Source organism: Oncorhynchus nerka, linkage group LG2, assembly GCF_034236695.1.
Source record: "Oncorhynchus nerka isolate Pitt River linkage group LG2, Oner_Uvic_2.0, whole genome shotgun sequence".
Lineage (NCBI taxonomy): Eukaryota > Metazoa > Chordata > Actinopteri > Salmoniformes > Salmonidae > Oncorhynchus > Oncorhynchus nerka.
In genome coordinates this window covers 7,088,497-7,105,316 of record NC_088397.1, presented here as the reverse complement: position 1 = coordinate 7,105,316, position 16,820 = coordinate 7,088,497, and the positions used below count along the sequence as shown (strand labels likewise).

Below are 16,820 nucleotides of genomic sequence, written 5' to 3'. Positions count from 1 at the left end.
CAACGACCTGGAGATGGCAGTGTAAAACTAATATTTCTCTCAAAACGGGAACTATTATTCGCCATGGTTGTCAGTGCAGTCATCCCAAAGCACAATAAAATGTTATACGAGTAATGCTGTGAAGTAAAGCAGAAAAGCATATGAAGGTGAGAGGTAGGTTTATTCATTAGGCCATTATACTGTTGTAACGCTGTATGGGCAGCACGGTTACCACAGCAGAGCACATTGCATATATTTCAGTGGTTGGAAGCAGTTTGTTAAATTGTTAATCATTTGTAATCTGTAGCATAATAACACCACACACAGGCATAGGTTTAACCAAACAACAAGCACACCTCCGTTTATACAGTCAGTCACATAAAACAAAAAGTAAATAAAAATTATATAAATAAGTGTTAAATCCTCAATGATTTTGTGAAAAACTAGTGAAACAGTTTAAATAATTAATATCTTGTCACCATGATTTTATTCCATAGTGTAGTTAACCAGAATGTAGCCACTGAGCAGCTAAACATACAAGTCATCCACTAAGTATTACATGTGCAGATGTTTTTCATTGAGTACAAGATTGACAGTTTCCATAATTTAGTAAATTCTCCTCATTTCAAACCCCTTTAAGATTTTAGATTAATTCTGCAGAAGTCAAGCAAACAAACTCCTGTAATCACTGTCCATGGACAAATGACACAAAAGAAAACCTTTAGGGACTGGCGAATGTGTGTGTGTGTGTGTGTGTGTGTTTTCTGGGCGAAGGTGTGTGTGAGGTGGAGGAAGCCATAATGAACCATGGTAATGCTATATATAGAGTATAGAGAAGACACTAGATGCAACAAGCCCTGAGAATAGCAGCCTTCTGATCCTCCATCTTCTGTCCTTCAGCAGCAAGGTGACAGGACAGAGTATCCAAACTATCTGGAACAGGGCAGAGCACCCACTACCAGGAAGCACTGTGGACAGCCCTCTTCACCCTTCAGGAAGCACGGTGGACAGCAGCAGCATTACTGTCCTCCTCTCTCCTTTCCTCCTAGTAATTGTGTAGTCTGTGTTGAGTTATTCTCTGTGTAGTCCTCTGGAGCTCCAGCGCAGGCCGGTCCCCCTGGCCTCAAACCCCCAGGACCCTGCTCACTGGATCAGACCCACTCTTCAGCCTCAAACCCCCAGGACCCTGCTCACTGGATCAGACACACTCTTTATTCTGTTCCCTCTGTTGTTTTTCTCTCTCAGGTTCTACATCTTTCAAACTCCTCCCTAACCTAAATGCTGCAGTAGAAAGTTGGTTGCCACGTTGATGTCGTTGTTGGACGCTCTGAGGGCATCCTGAGCATCTATTCTGGAGAAGCCCATCTCCATCAATCTGGCAACCTATGGGAAACAGAAATAAACACACACAAACATCAGAGAAATGCTAACACGAAACTGGTAAAGAAACACAATTCCGTGTCCGCGCTCAGTGCTCACCTGTTCTTCAGCTACAGGAGTGTTGACCAAGGGAGGAGCTGTGGGCTCCAGCAGTGGTGGAGCTGTGGGGTGGAGCTGCTGTGGAGAGGGGTGGAGCTGCTGTGGAGAGGGGTGGAGCTGCTGTGGAGAGGGGTGTGGCTGCTGTGGAGAGGGGTGTGGCTGCTGTGGAGAGGGGTGTGGCTGCTGTGGAGAGGGGTGGAGCTGCTGTGGAGAGGGGTGTGGCTGCAGCGGTGGAGAGGGGTGTGGTTGTGGCTCTGGGGGAAGGTTCTGTCCTCTGTGTCTCAGCGATGGGAAAAATCTGTTCCAGTTCATTAGGCCATTCTGGGAAGAACAGAGAGGGACAATCATGGTGCGTTCAAGACAACTGGGAACTCTGGGAATTTTTTAATTTTTTTTCTCAGACTGGGAAAAATCACGACATCAGTGATCTTCAAGTCAGAGAAGTTGGAGCTCTAGGATGATGCCCGAGTTTCCAACTTGTAATTCTGAGATGACCGTTCAAAGTGATTTTTCCCAGTCAGCTTAGTCCCCCAGAGTTTCCTGTTGTCTTGAACGCACTGAAGTCGGAGATTGTGTTCATTTTGGCAGCCATTTTAGATTTAGTTTGAGTCTGACAAATAGCTTTTAGTCATTTTGTCCTTCTTAGTTTCAGTTATTGTCAGTCGACTAAAACTCTGTCTAGTCTAGTTTTATGCAGTCATTTTAGATTTAGTTTGAGTCTGACAAATAGCTTTTTAGTCATTTTGTCCTTCTTAGTTTCAGTTATTGTCAGTCGACTAAAACTCTGGACAATTTTAGTCTAGTTTTATGCAATAATTTTAGTCAATGCATTTTCCATTAAATCATTCATATACAGGCTACCTCTAACTTCCATTATGTGCATATTCAGCCTTGTCCAAATAGGCTTACTAGTATACACTGAGTATACAAAACATTAGGAACACCTGCTCTTTCCATGACATGGACTGACCAGGAGAAAGCTATGATCCCTTATTGATGTAACTTGTTAAATCCATTTCAATCAGTGTAGATGAAGAGGAGGAGACAGGTTAAACAAGGATTTTAAAGCCTTGAGACAATTGAGACATGAATTGTCTATGTGTGCCATTCAGAGGGTGAATGGGCAAGATTTAAGTGCCTTTGAACGGGGTATGGTAGTAGGTGCCAAGCACACCGGTTTATGCCAAGAACTGCAATTCTGTTGGGTTTCTAACACTCCGTTTCCTTTGTGTATCAAGAAACCACCCAAAAGACATCCAGCCAACTTGACACAACTGTGGAAAGCATTGGAGTCAACATGTTCCAGCATCCCTGTGGAACGCTCCTGACACCTTGAAGAGGGCACGCACCAACAAATAACTTAGCTGGCAACATGGCTATTGTGTCAGTAACCACAGCCATCATTAACCATAGACTACAAATACAAAGCCTTGGATACAGGTTAAAGGTGACAGGCAAAAAGGTCCCCCTGTGTTTCCAAACCTTTATAGAAAAGCTAAACACATCAAAGTGATCTGCAATAATATTTTGGTCAGAGTAGATTTTGTACCTTTGATCTAACACTAAAAAGAGGCATGGCTACCTGTCAACAGGCTCTTTTGGAATGCTGAAGAAATTTGTCTTGGCACCTAAAACCCTCACAGACTTTTACAGATTCACAATTGAGAGCATCCTGTCGGGCTGTATCACCTAGTACGGCAACTGCACCGCCCGCAACCCCAGGGCTCTCCAGAGTGTGATGCGGTCTGCCCAACGCATCACCAGTGTCAAACTACCTGCCTCTACCTACAGCACCTGATGTTACAGATCATAAAGGACAACAACCACCCGAGCCAGTGCCTGTTCACCCCGCTATCATCCAAAAGGAGAGGTCAGTACAGGTGCATCAAAGCTGGGACAGAGTAATTGAAAAACATCTATCTCAAGGCCATCACTGTTAAATAGCCATCACTAGCCAGCTTCTACCCACTTACTGAACCCTGCTCCTGAGAGGCTGCTGCCCTTATTACATAGACTTGGAATCACTGGCCACTTTAATCATGTTTACATACTGCTTTACTCATCTCATATTTACAGTGGGCTCCAAAATTACTGGCACCCCTGACTAGCAATGCACAACCAATACTTACAAAAATATAAACAATAAAATTATAAAGAAACTCAAAATACCAACATGTGAGAAATACTGGACTTTATCAATGCTTCAATGGAACCAACCAAAAGCATTGTGATTTAAATAAAAATCAATGCCCTCCAAATCAAGGTTCTACAATTAATGGCACCCTTAAAGAGTATTGTAACATCTACCAAAATTCAACCAGGAAGTAAATTCCAATTATTTACGTGTACCTAAGTCTTAAAGAACTATATTTGAGCCATTACACCACTTCCTGTTTCACTAGGGTATAAACATGAGGTAACACGCATGCAATATCCCGCTGTCAACAAAATAACTGTCAGTTCAAAAGAGAAAGCTGGTCGAAGACCTTCATATATCACTGAGCACTGTCAGAGCAATTATTTAAAAACCTCTAAAGATATGGAACAGTTAAACCTCACGGTTAGAGCATGCTAATGCATTTCCCCCCCTGAGGAGGATGGGGAGAGAAGCAACCAAATCCCCAATAATAACGGTCAATGAATTTCAGGCCTTGGTGGCGTCTTGGGGTCACCAGGTTTCAAAAAGCACCATCAGACTCCACCTCCACAACCACAGGCTCTTTGGAAGGGTTGCCAGAAGAAAGCACCATCAGACTCCACCTCCACAACCACAGGCTCTTTGGAAGGGTTACCAGAAGAAAGCCCCATCAGACTCCACCTCCACAACCACAGACTCTTTGGAAGGGTTGCCAGAAGAAAGCCCCATCAGACTCCACCTCTACAACCACAGACTCTTTGGAAGGGTTGCCAGAAGAAAGCACCATCAGACTCCACCTCCACAACCACAGACTCTTTGGAAGGGTTGCCAGAAGAAAGCCCTTTCTGACCCCAAGACACAGACGCAAGCGCTTGGTGTTTGCCAAACGTAATTCAAATTATGACTGGAAGAGGGTACTCTGGTCAGATGAGGCCAAAATGGAACGTTCTGGTCAGATCCAGCATTGGCATGTTTGGCGTCGAAACAGAGATGCATACAAGGAGAGGCACGGTGAAATATGGAGGGGGTCAGTGATGTTTTGGGTCTGTTTTCATTCCAGAGGTCCAGGGGCCCTGGTTACGATTGATGGCATAATGAATTCCACCAAGTATCTGACAATCTGGTTGCCTCTGCAAGGAAGGCTGGGACTTGGCCGTAGGTGGACTTTTCAACAAGACCTAGACCCAAAACATACCTCAAGATCCACACAGAAATGGTTCTGTGACAACAATGGCCATGGCCATCTCAGTGGCCGGACCTCAATCCAATGGAAAACCTGTGTGCTGAGTTGAAGAGGGAAGTGGATAAGCACAAACCCAAGAATGTGAAGGATCTGCATAGAGGAATGGTCCAAAATCCCTCCAAATGTGTTCCTTAACCTGGTCAAACATTACAGGAAAAGACTCAATGCGGTTATCCTTGCCAGAGGTGGTTGAACTAAGTACGAAATGAGGAGTGCCAATAATTATGAAACCTTGATTTTGGTGAAATTGATTTTGTATTAAATAATTGTATGATTTTGGTTGGTTCCATGGAAACATGAATAAAGTCCAGTATTTCTCACATGTTGGTATTTGGAGTTTCTCTCTATAATTATATTGTTAATGTGTTGCCTGTCAGGGGTGCCAGTGTATCTACTGTATTCTATTTTAGTCAATGCCACTCCGACATTCTATTATGTATAGGGACGGGAGGGTAGCCTAGTGGTTAGAGAGTTGGACTAGTAACCGAAAGGTTGCAAGTTCGAATCCCCGAGCTGACAAGGTACAAATCTGTCATCCTGCCCCTGAACAACCCACTGTTCCTAGGCCGTCATTGAAAATAAGAATTTGTTCTTAACTGACTTGCCTAGTTAAATAAAGGTAAAAAAAATATATATATATACTTCTTAATTCCATTCTTTTACTTTTAGATGTGTGAATTGTTAGATATTACTGCACTGTTGGAACTAGGAACACAAGCATTTCACTACACCCGCAATAACATCTGCTAATCATGTAACCAATAAAATGTGATTTGATATAAAATGGAAGACTCATAACAATGATCGGAAATGCACTATGTGGCTATAGCTAGCTAACTCTCTCATTAACCAGAGGGCAGGCTGGGCTCACGGATAGCAGCCCAACAAGGCATGGGAGACAAGGTAACCAGAGGGCAGGCTGGGCTCACGGATAGTAGCCCAACAAGGCATGGGAGACAAGGTAACCAGAGGGCAGGCTGGGCTCACGGATAGCAGCCCAACAAGGCATGGGAGACAAGATAACCAGAGGGCAGGCTGGGCTCACGGATAGCAGCCCAACAAGGCATGGGAGACAAGGTAACCAGAGGGCAGGCTGGGCTCACGGATAGCAGCCCAACAAGGCATGGGAGACAAGGTAACCAGAGGGCAGGCTGGGCTCACGGATAGCAGCCCAACAAGGCATGGGAGACAAGGTAACCAGAGGGCAGGCTGGGCTCACGGATAGCAGCCCAACAAGGCATGGGAGACAAGGTAACCAGAGGGCAGGCTGGGCTAACGGATAGCAGCCCAACAAGGCATGGGAGACAAGGTAACCAGAGGGCAGGCTGGGCTCACGGATAGCAGCCCAACAAGGCATGGGAGACAAGGTAACCAGAGGGCAGGCTGATCTCACGGATAGCAACAAGGCATGGGAGACAAGGTAACCAGAGGGCAGGCTGATCTCACGGATAGCAGCCAACAAGGCATGGGAGACAAGGTAACCAGAGGGCAGGCTGGGCTCACGGATAGCAGCCCAACAAGGCATGGGAGACAAGGTAACCAGAGGGCAGGCTGATCTCACGGATAGCAGCCCAACAAGGCATGGGAGACAAGGTAACCAGAGGGCAGGCTGGGCTCACGGATAGCAGCCCAACAAGGCATGGGAGACAAGGTAACCAGAGGGCAGGCTGGGCTCACGGATAGCAGCCCAACAAGGCATGGGAGACAAGGTAACCAGAGGGCAGGCTGGGCTCACGGATAGCAGCCCAACAAGGCATGGGAGACAAGGTAACCAGAGGGCAGGCTGATCTCACGGATAGCAGCCCAACAAGGCATGGGAGACAAGGTAACCAGAGGGCAGGCTGGGCTCACGGATAGCAGCCCAACAAGGCATGGGAGACAAGGTAACCAGAGGGCAGGCTGGGCTCACGGATAGCAGCCCAACAAGGCATGGGAGACAAGGTAACCAGAGGGCAGGCCGGGCTCACGGATAGCAGCCCAACAAGGCATGGGAGACAAGGTAACCAGAGGGCAGGCCGGGCTCACGGATAGCAGCCCAACAAGGCATGGGAGACAAGGTAACCAGAGGGCAGGCCGGGCTCACGGATAGCAGCCCAACAAGGCATGGGAGACAAGGTAACCAGAGGGCAGGCCGGGCTCACGGATAGTAGCCCAACAAGGCATGGGAGACAAGGTAACCAGAGGGCAGGCCGGGCTCACGGATAGCAGCCCAACAAGGCATGGGAGACAATGTAACCAGAGGGCAGGCCGGGCTCACGGATAGCAGCCCAACAAGGCATGGGAGACAAGGTAACCAGAGGGCAGGCTGGGCTCACGGATAGCAGCCCAACAAGGCATGGGAGACAAGGTAACCAGAGGGCAGGCTGGGCTCACGGATAGTAGCCCAACAAGGCATGGGAGACAAGGTAACCAGAGGGCAGGCTGGGCTCACGGATAGCAGCCCAACAAGGCATGGGAGACAATGTAACCAGAGGGCAGGCTGGGCTCACGGATAGCAGCCCAACAAGGCATGGGAGACAAGGTAACCAGAGGGCAGGCTGGGCTCACGGATAGCAGCCCAACAAGGCATGGGAGACAAGGTAACCAGAGGGCAGGCTGGGCTCACGGATAGCAGCCCAACAAGGCATGGGAGACAAGGTAACCAGAGGGCAGGCTGGGCTCACGGATAGCAGCCCAACAAGGCATGGGAGACAAGGTAACCAGAGGGCAGGCTGGGCTCACGGATAGCAGCCCAACAAGGCATGGGAGACAAGGTAACCAGAGGGCCGGCTGGGCTCACGGATAGCAGCCCAACAAGGCATGGGAGACAAGGTAACCAGAGGGCAGGCTGGGCTCACGGATAGCAGCCCAACAAGGCATGGGAGACAAGGTGACCAGAGGGCAGGCTGGGCTCACGGATAGCAGCCCAACAAGGCATGGGAGACAAGGTGACCAGAGGGCAGGCTGGGCTCACGGATAGCAGCCCAACAAGGCATGGGAGACAAGGTGACCAGAGGGCAGGCTGGGCTCACGGATAGCAGCCCAACAAGGCATGGGAGACAAGGTGACCAGAGGGCAGGCTGGGCTCACGGATAGTAGCCCAACAAGGCATGGGAGACAAGGTGACCAGAGGGCAGGCTGGGCTCAAGGATAGTAGCCCAACAAGGCATGGGAGACAAGGTGACCAGAGGGCAGGCTGGGCTCACGGATAGTAGCCCAACAAGGCATGGGAGACAAGGTGACCAGAGGGCAGGCTGGGCTCACGGATAGTAGCCCAACAAGGCATGGGAGACAAGGTGACCAGAGGGCAGGCTGGGCTCACGGATAGCAGCCCAACAAGGCATGGGAGACAAGGTGACCAGAGGGCAGGCTGGGCTCACGGATAGCAGCCCAACAAGGCATGGGAGACAAGGTGACCAGAGGGCAGGCTGGGCTCACGGATAGCAGCCCAACAAGGCATGGGAGACAAGGTAACCAGAGGGCAGGCTGGGCTCACGGATAGCAGCCCAACAAGGCATGGGAGACAAGGTAACCAGAGGGCAGGCTGGGCTCACGGATAGCAGCCCAACAAGGCATGGGAGACAAGGTAACCAGAGGGCAGGCTGGGCTCACGGATAGCAGCCCAACAAGGCATGGGAGACAAGGTAACCAGAGGGCAGGCTGGGCTCACGGATAGTAGCCCAACAAGGCATGGGAGACAAGGTAACCAGAGGGCAGGCTGGGCTCACGGATAGTAGCCCAACAAGGCATGGGAGACAAGGTAACCAGAGGGCAGGCTGGGCTCACGGATAGCAGCCCAACAAGGCATGGGAGACAAGGTAACCAGAGGGCAGGCTGGGCTCACGGATAGCAGCCCAACAAGGCATGGGAGACAAGGTAACCAGAGGGCAGGCTGGGCTCACGGATAGTAGCCCAACAAGGCATGGGAGACAAGGTAACCAGAGGGCAGGCTGGGCTCACGGATAGCAGCCCAACAAGGCATGGGAGACAAGGTAACCAGAGGGCAGGCTGATCTCACGGATAGCAGCCCAACAAGGCATGGGAGACAAGGTAACCAGAGGGCAGGCTGGGCTCACGGATAGCAGCCCAACAAGGCATGGGAGACAAGGTAACCAGAGGGCAGGCTGGGCTCACGGATAGCAGCCCAACAAGGCATGGGAGACCAGGTAACCAGAGGGCAGGCTGGGCTCACGGATAGCAGCCCAACAAGGCATGGGAGACCAGGTAACCAGAGGGCAGGCTGGGCTCACGGATAGCAGCCCAACAAGGCATGGGAGACAATGTAACCAGAGGGCAGGCTGGGCTCACGGATAGCAGCCCAACAAGGCATGGGAGACAAGGTAACCAGAGGGCAGGCTGGGCTCACGGATAGCAGCCCAACAAGGCATGGGAGACAAGGTAACCAGAGGGCAGGCTGGGCTCACGGATAGCAGCCCAACAAGGCATGGGAGACAAGGTAACCAGAGGGCAGGCTGGGCTCACGGATAGCAGCCCAACAAGGCATGGGAGACAAGGTAACCAGAGGGCAGGCTGGGCTCACGGATAGCAGCCCAACAAGGCATGGGAGACAAGGTAACCAGAGGGCAGGCTGGGCTCACGGATAGCAGCCCGACAAGGTAACCAGAGGGCAGGCTGGGCTCACGGATAGCAGCCCAACAAGGCATGGGAGACAAGGTAACCAGAGGGCAGGCTGGGCTCACGGATAGTAGCCCAACAAGGCATGGGAGACAAGGTAACCAGAGGGCAGGCTGGGCTCACGGATAGTAGCCCAACAAGGCATGGGAGACAAGGTAACCAGAGGGCAGGCTGGGCTCACGGATAGCAGCCCAACAAGGCATGGGAGACAAGGTAACCAGAGGGCAGGCTGGGCTCACGGATAGCAGCCCAACAAGGCATGGGAGACAAGGTAACCAGAGGGCAGGCTGGGCTCACGGATAGTAGCCCAACAAGGCATGGGAGACAAGGTAACCAGAGGGCAGGCTGGGCTCACGGATAGCAGCCCAACAAGGCATGGGAGACAAGGTAACCAGAGGGCAGGCTGATCTCACGGATAGCAGCCCAACAAGGCATGGGAGACAAGGTAACCAGAGGGCAGGCTGGGCTCACGGATAGCAGCCCAACAAGGCATGGGAGACAAGGTAACCAGAGGGCAGGCTGGGCTCACGGATAGCAGCCCAACAAGGCATGGGAGACCAGGTAACCAGAGGGCAGGCTGGGCTCACGGATAGCAGCCCAACAAGGCATGGGAGACCAGGTAACCAGAGGGCAGGCTGGGCTCACGGATAGCAGCCCAACAAGGCATGGGAGACAATGTAACCAGAGGGCAGGCTGGGCTCACGGATAGCAGCCCAACAAGGCATGGGAGACAAGGTAACCAGAGGGCAGGCTGGGCTCACGGATAGCAGCCCAACAAGGCATGGGAGACAAGGTAACCAGAGGGCAGGCTGGGCTCACGGATAGCAGCCCAACAAGGCATGGGAGACAAGGTAACCAGAGGGCAGGCTGGGCTCACGGATAGCAGCCCAACAAGGCATGGGAGACAAGGTAACCAGAGGGCAGGCTGGGCTCACGGATAGCAGCCCAACAAGGCATGGGAGACAAGGTAACCAGAGGGCAGGCTGGGCTCACGGATAGCAGCCCAACAAGGCATGGGAGACAAGGTAACCAGAGGGCAGGCTGGGCTCACGGATAGCAGCCCAACAAGGCATGGGAGACAAGGTAACCAGAGGGCAGGCTGGGCTCACGGATAGCAGCCCAACAAGGCATGGGAGACAAGGTAACCAGAGGGCAGGCTGGGCTCACGGATAGCAGCCCAACAAGGCATCGGAGACAAGGTAACCAGAGGGCAGGCTGGGCTCACGGATAGTAGCCCAACAAGGCATGGGAGACAAGGTAACCAGAGGGCAGGCTGGGCTCACGGATAGCAGCCCAACAAGGCATGGGAGACAAGGTAACCAGAGGGCAGGCTGGGCTCACGGATAGCAGCCCAACAAGGCATGGGAGACAAGGTAACCAGAGGGCAGGCTGGGCTCACGGATAGCAGCCCAACAAGGCATGGGAGACAAGGTAACCAGAGGGCAGGCTGGGCTCACGGATAGTAGCCCAACAAGGCATGGGAGACAAGGTAACCAGAGGGCAGGCTGATCTCACGGATAGCAGCCCAACAAGGCATGGGAGACAAGGTAACCAGAGGGCAGGCTGGGCTCACGGATAGCAGCCCAACAAGGCATGGGAGACAAGGTAACCAGAGGGCAGGCTGGGCTCACGGATAGCAGCCCAACAAGGCATGGGAGACAAGGTAACCAGAGGGCAGGCTGGGCTCACGGATAGCAGCCCAACAAGGCATGGGAGACAAGGTAACCAGAGGGCAGGCTGGGCTCACGGATAGCAGCCCAACAAGGCATGGGAGACAAGGTAACCAGAGGGCAGGCTGGGCTCACGGATAGTAGCCCAACAAGGCATGGGAGACAAGGTAACCAGAGGGCAGGCTGGGCTCACGGATAGTAGCCCAACAAGGCATGGGAGACAAGGTAACCAGAGGGCAGGCTGGGCTCACGGATAGCAGCCCAACAAGGCATGGGAGACAAGGTAACCAGAGGGCAGGCTGGGCTCACGGATAGCAGCCCAACAAGGCATGGGAGACAAGGTAACCAGAGGGGCAGGCTGGGCTCACGGATAGTAGCCCAACAAGGCATGGGAGACAAGGTAACCAGAGGGCAGGCTGGGCTCACGGATAGCAGCCCAACAAGGCATGGGAGACAAGGTAACCAGAGGGCAGGCTGATCTCACGGATAGCAGCCCAACAAGGCATGGGAGACAAGGTAACCAGAGGGCAGGCTGGGCTCACGGATAGCAGCCCAACAAGGCATGGGAGACAAGGTAACCAGAGGGCAGGCTGGGCTCACGGATAGCAGCCCAACAAGGCATGGGAGACCAGGTAACCAGAGGGCAGGCTGGGCTCACGGATAGCAGCCCAACAAGGCATGGGAGACCAGGTAACCAGAGGGCAGGCTGGGCTCACGGATAGCAGCCCAACAAGGCATGGGAGACAATGTAACCAGAGGGCAGGCTGGGCTCACGGATAGCAGCCCAACAAGGCATGGGAGACAAGGTAACCAGAGGGCAGGCTGGGCTCACGGATAGCAGCCCAACAAGGCATGGGAGACAAGGTAACCAGAGGGCAGGCTGGGCTCACGGATAGCAGCCCAACAAGGCATGGGAGACAAGGTAACCAGAGGGCAGGCTGGGCTCACGGATAGCAGCCCAACAAGGCATGGGAGACAAGGTAACCAGAGGGCAGGCTGGGCTCACGGATAGCAGCCCAACAAGGCATGGGAGACAAGGTAACCAGAGGGCAGGCTGGGCTCACGGATAGCAGCCCAACAAGGCATGGGAGACAAGGTAACCAGAGGGCAGGCTGGGCTCACGGATAGCAGCCCAACAAGGCATGGGAGACAAGGTAACCAGAGGGCAGGCTGGGCTCACGGATAGTAGCCCAACAAGGCATGGGAGACAAGGTAACCAGAGGGCAGGCTGGGCTCACGGATAGCAGCCCAACAAGGCATGGGAGACAAGGTAACCAGAGGGCAGGCTGGGCTCACGGATAGCAGCCCAACAAGGCATGGGAGACAAGGTAACCAGAGGGCAGGCTGGGCTCACGGATAGCAGCCCAACAAGGCATGGGAGACAAGGTAACCAGAGGGCAGGCTGGGCTCACGGATAGTAGCCCAACAAGGCATGGGAGACAAGGTAACCAGAGGGCAGGCTGGGCTCACGGATAGCAGCCCAACAAGGCATGGGAGACAAGGTAACCAGAGGGCAGGCTGATCTCACGGATAGCAGCCCAACAAGGCATGGGAGACAAGGTAACCAGAGGGCAGGCTGGGCTCACGGATAGCAGCCCAACAAGGCATGGGAGACAAGGTAACCAGAGGGCAGGCTGGGCTCACGGATAGCAGCCCAACAAGGCATGGGAGACCAGGTAACCAGAGGGCAGGCTGGGCTCACGGATAGCAGCCCAACAAGGCATGGGAGACCAGGTAACCAGAGGGCAGGCTGGGCTCACGGATAGCAGCCCAACAAGGCATGGGAGACAAGGTAACCAGAGGGCAGGCTGGGCTCACGGATAGCAGCCCAACAAGGCATGGGAGACAAGGTAACCAGAGGGCAGGCTGGGCTCACGGATAGCAGCCCAACAAGGCATGGGAGACAAGGTAACCAGAGGGCAGGCTGGGCTCACGGATAGCAGCCCAACAAGGCATGGGAGACAAGGTAACCAGAGGGCAGGCTGGGCTCACGGATAGCAGCCCAACAAGGCATGGGAGACAAGGTAACCAGAGGGCAGGCTGGGCTCACGGATAGCAGCCCAACAAGGCATGGGAGACAAGGTAACCAGAGGGCAGGCTGGGCTCACGGATAGCAGCCCAACAAGGCATGGGAGACAAGGTAACCAGAGGGCAGGCTGGGCTCACGGATAGCAGCCCAACAAGGCATGGGAGACAAGGTAACCAGAGGGCAGGCTGGGCTCACGGATAGCAGCCCAACAAGGCATGGGAGACAAGGTAACCAGAGGGCAGGCTGGGCTCACGGATAGCAGCCCAACAAGGCATGGGAGACAAGGTAACCAGAGGGCAGGCTGGGCTCACGGATAGCAGCCCAACAAGGCATGGGAGACAAGGTAACCAGAGGGCAGGCTGGGCTCACGGATAGCAGCCCAACAAGGCATGGGAGACAAGGTAACCAGAGGGCAGGCTGGGCTCACGGATAGCAGCCCAACAAGGCATGGGAGACAAGGTAACCAGAGGGCAGGCTGGGCTCACGGATAGCAGCCCAACAAGGCATGGGAGACAAGGTAACCAGAGGGCAGGCTGGGCTCACGGATAGTAGCCCAACAAGGCATGGGAGACAAGGTAACCAGAGGGCAGGCTGGGCTCACGGATAGCAGCCCAACAAGGCATGGGAGACAAGGTAACCAGAGGGCAGGCTGGGCTCACGGATAGCAGCCCAACAAGGCATGGGAGACAAGGTAACCAGAGGGCAGGCTGGGCTCACGGATAGCAGCCCAACAAGGCATGGGAGACAAGGTAACCAGAGGGCAGGCTGGGCTCACGGATAGCAGCCCAACAAGGCATGGGAGACAAGGTAACCAGAGGGCAGGCTGGGCTCACGGATAGCAGCCCAACAAGGCATGGGAGACAAGGTAACCAGAGGGCAGGCTGGGCTCACGGATAGCAGCCCAACAAGGCATGGGAGACAAGGTAACCAGAGGGCAGGCTGGGCTCACGGATAGCAGCCCAACAAGGCATGGGAGACAAGGTAACCAGAGGGCAGGCTGGGCTCACGGATAGCAGCCCAACAAGGCATGGGAGACAAGGTAACCAGAGGGCAGGCTGGGCTCACGGATAGTAGCCCAACAAGGCATGGGAGACAAGGTAACCAGAGGGCAGGCTGGGCTCACGGATAGCAGCCCAACAAGGCATGGGAGACAAGGTAACCAGAGGGCAGGCTGGGCTCACGGATAGCAGCCCAACAAGGCATGGGAGACAAGGTAACCAGAGGGCAGGCTGGGCTCAGGATAGCAGCAACAAGGCATGGGAGACAAGGTAACCAGAGGGCAGGCTGGGCTCACGGATAGCAGCCCAACAAGGCATGGGAGACAAGGTAACAAGGTAACAGAGGGCAGGCTGGGCTCACGGATAGCAGCCCAACAAGGCATGGGAGACAAGGTAACCAGAGGGCAGGCTGGGCTCACGGATAGCAGCCCAACAAGGCATGGGAGACAAGGTAACCAGAGGGCAGGCTGGGCTCACGGATAGCAGCCCAACAAGGCATGGGAGACAAGGTAACCAGAGGGCAGGCTGGGCTCACGGATAGTAGCCCAACAAGGCATGGGAGACAAGGTAACCAGAGGGCAGGCTGGGCTCACGGATAGTAGCCCAACAAGGAATGGGAGACAAGGTAACCAGAGGGCAGGCTGGGCTCATGGATAGTAGCCCAACAAGGCATGGGAGACAATGTAACCAGAGGCAATTAACTACAGCTGACGGTACTAATGACATATTCTCCTTCCCCTATAAGAGAGAGAATGGAACCAGCAGAGAGTATGGAACCAGCAGAAGATGGCCACCGAGAGAGAATGAAGTCCATGAAGAACCACTAAGACGGTGACAATCCCGTGACTTTTGTTGTAGTTTAAAGATAATCCTATTGTGTTCCTGTTTGATCTGGAGAAGAAGATGTATGTTTTTTTCCTTGGAAGATTTTCATTGATTATGTTGGAGTGTTTGTGTTGACCAAATGCCCTCAATAGAGAACTGTGTTCAATCCAGAAAAGCTCCTCTTGACTCGTTTATTCCACCTTTCCTCTTTAGAGAGACGCCCAATGACTTGGTCCGCTCACACTGCCTATGAGTCATCATTATTGACTTACACGTTTATTTCTTCAGATATACGAGTGTCTAATGGCTTCATTTCTGATAGAGAGAAAATGACTATCTGTAGCTTGTGTTCCTTGCAGTTGGCCACTGGCCTATTCATTTAGCCCTCAAATTATGTCATTTTATGGCCATAGAACGCAAGAATGACACCTTCACCAACATTTAGAAATGACAGCTAAATGTAGTGATATTTCTTTTTTTGGGGCGGCTTATTTAATGAAGCCTAAAATATCATTATTATTAAGTGTTACAGTTTTTGGTGGAGACCTTTGCCCGTCACCTTTAAACAGTTTCCAGCTCTGATTTTCTCCCCATCATAACAGCCGTAGGGGGTTAAATAGCATTGGATCAGTTTACAGCTGATTTTCTCCCCATCATAACAGCCGTAGGGGGTTAAATAGCATTGGATCAGTTTACAGCTGATTTTCTCCCCATCATAACAGCCGTAGGGGGTTAAATAGCATTGGATCAGTTTACAGCTGATTTTCTCCCCACCATAACAGCCGTAGGGGGTTAAATAGCATTGGATCAGTTTACAGCTGATTTGATCCCCATCATAACAGCCGTAGGGGGTTAAATAGCAGTGGATCAATTGAAAATGGGGAGAATCTGAGCTTTGCAACAATGCCAGAATGATTGCTGTACTCCTAATATTAAATAACTGGCATTATTTATGAACAATTATGTTAAAAAGGCAAATGCTCATCAAAGCTAAAATGGCCAATATAAATATAAACATTGTTTCCATACAGAATAAAGGTCATGTACACTTTAGAAGAGCCCTGTCTGCACATCAGTTCAGAAGACCTTTAGAAGAGCCCTGTCTGCACATCAGTTCAGAAGACCTTTAGAAAAGCCCTGTCTGCACATCAGTTCAGAAGACCTTTAGAAGAGCCCTGTCTGCACATCAGTTCAGAAGACCTTTAGAAGAGCCCGGCCTGCACATCAGTTCAGAAGACCTTTAGAAGAGCCCCGCCTGCACATCAGTTCAGAAGACCTTTAGAAGAGCCCTGCCTGCACATCAGTTCAGAAGACCTTTAGAAGAGCCCTGTCTGCACATCAGTTCAGAAGACCTTTAGAAGAGCCCTGCCTGCACATCAGTTCAGAAGACCTTTAGAAGAGCCCTGCCTGCACATCAGTTCAGAAGACCTTTAGAAGAGCCCTGTCTGCACATCAGTTCAGAAGACCTTTAGAAGAGCCCTGTCTGCACATCAGTTCAGAAGACCTTTAGAAGAGCCCTGTCTGCACATCAGTTCAGAAGACCTTTAGAAGAGCCCTGTCTGCACATCAGTTCAGAAGACCTTTAGAAGAGCCCTGTCTGCACATCAGTTCCCTGTCTGCAGTTCAAAGACCTTTAGAAGAGCCCTGCCTGCACATCAGTTCAGAAGACCTTTAGAAGAGCCCTGCCTGCACATCAGTTCAGAAGACCTTTAGAAGAGCCCTGCCTGCACATCAGTTCAGAAGACCTTTAGAAGAGCCCTGCCTGCACATCAGTTCAGAAGACCTTTAGAAGAGCCCTGCCTGCACATCAGTTCAGAAGACCTTTAGAAGAGCCCTGCCTGCACAT

The 16,820-nt window shown here is 52.4% G+C and overlaps 1 protein-coding gene across 1 annotated transcript in view; it reads right to left on the bottom strand.

Moving 5' to 3' along the window:
• Window positions 1-141: 141 nt before the first annotated feature.
• ubac2 (UBA domain containing 2) overlaps window positions 142-16,820 on the bottom strand; it is a 41,830-nt gene continuing 25,151 nt past the window's right edge. Inside the window, exons 8-9 of the mRNA XM_065022615.1 lie at window positions 1,459-1,779; window positions 142-1,362 (exon numbers count right to left, since the gene is read on the bottom strand). Of these exons, the coding sequence (XP_064878687.1) occupies window positions 1,249-1,362; window positions 1,459-1,779 (435 nt within the window). The 3' untranslated portion in view covers window positions 142-1,248. The remainder of the gene's footprint in view (window positions 1,363-1,458; window positions 1,780-16,820) is intronic.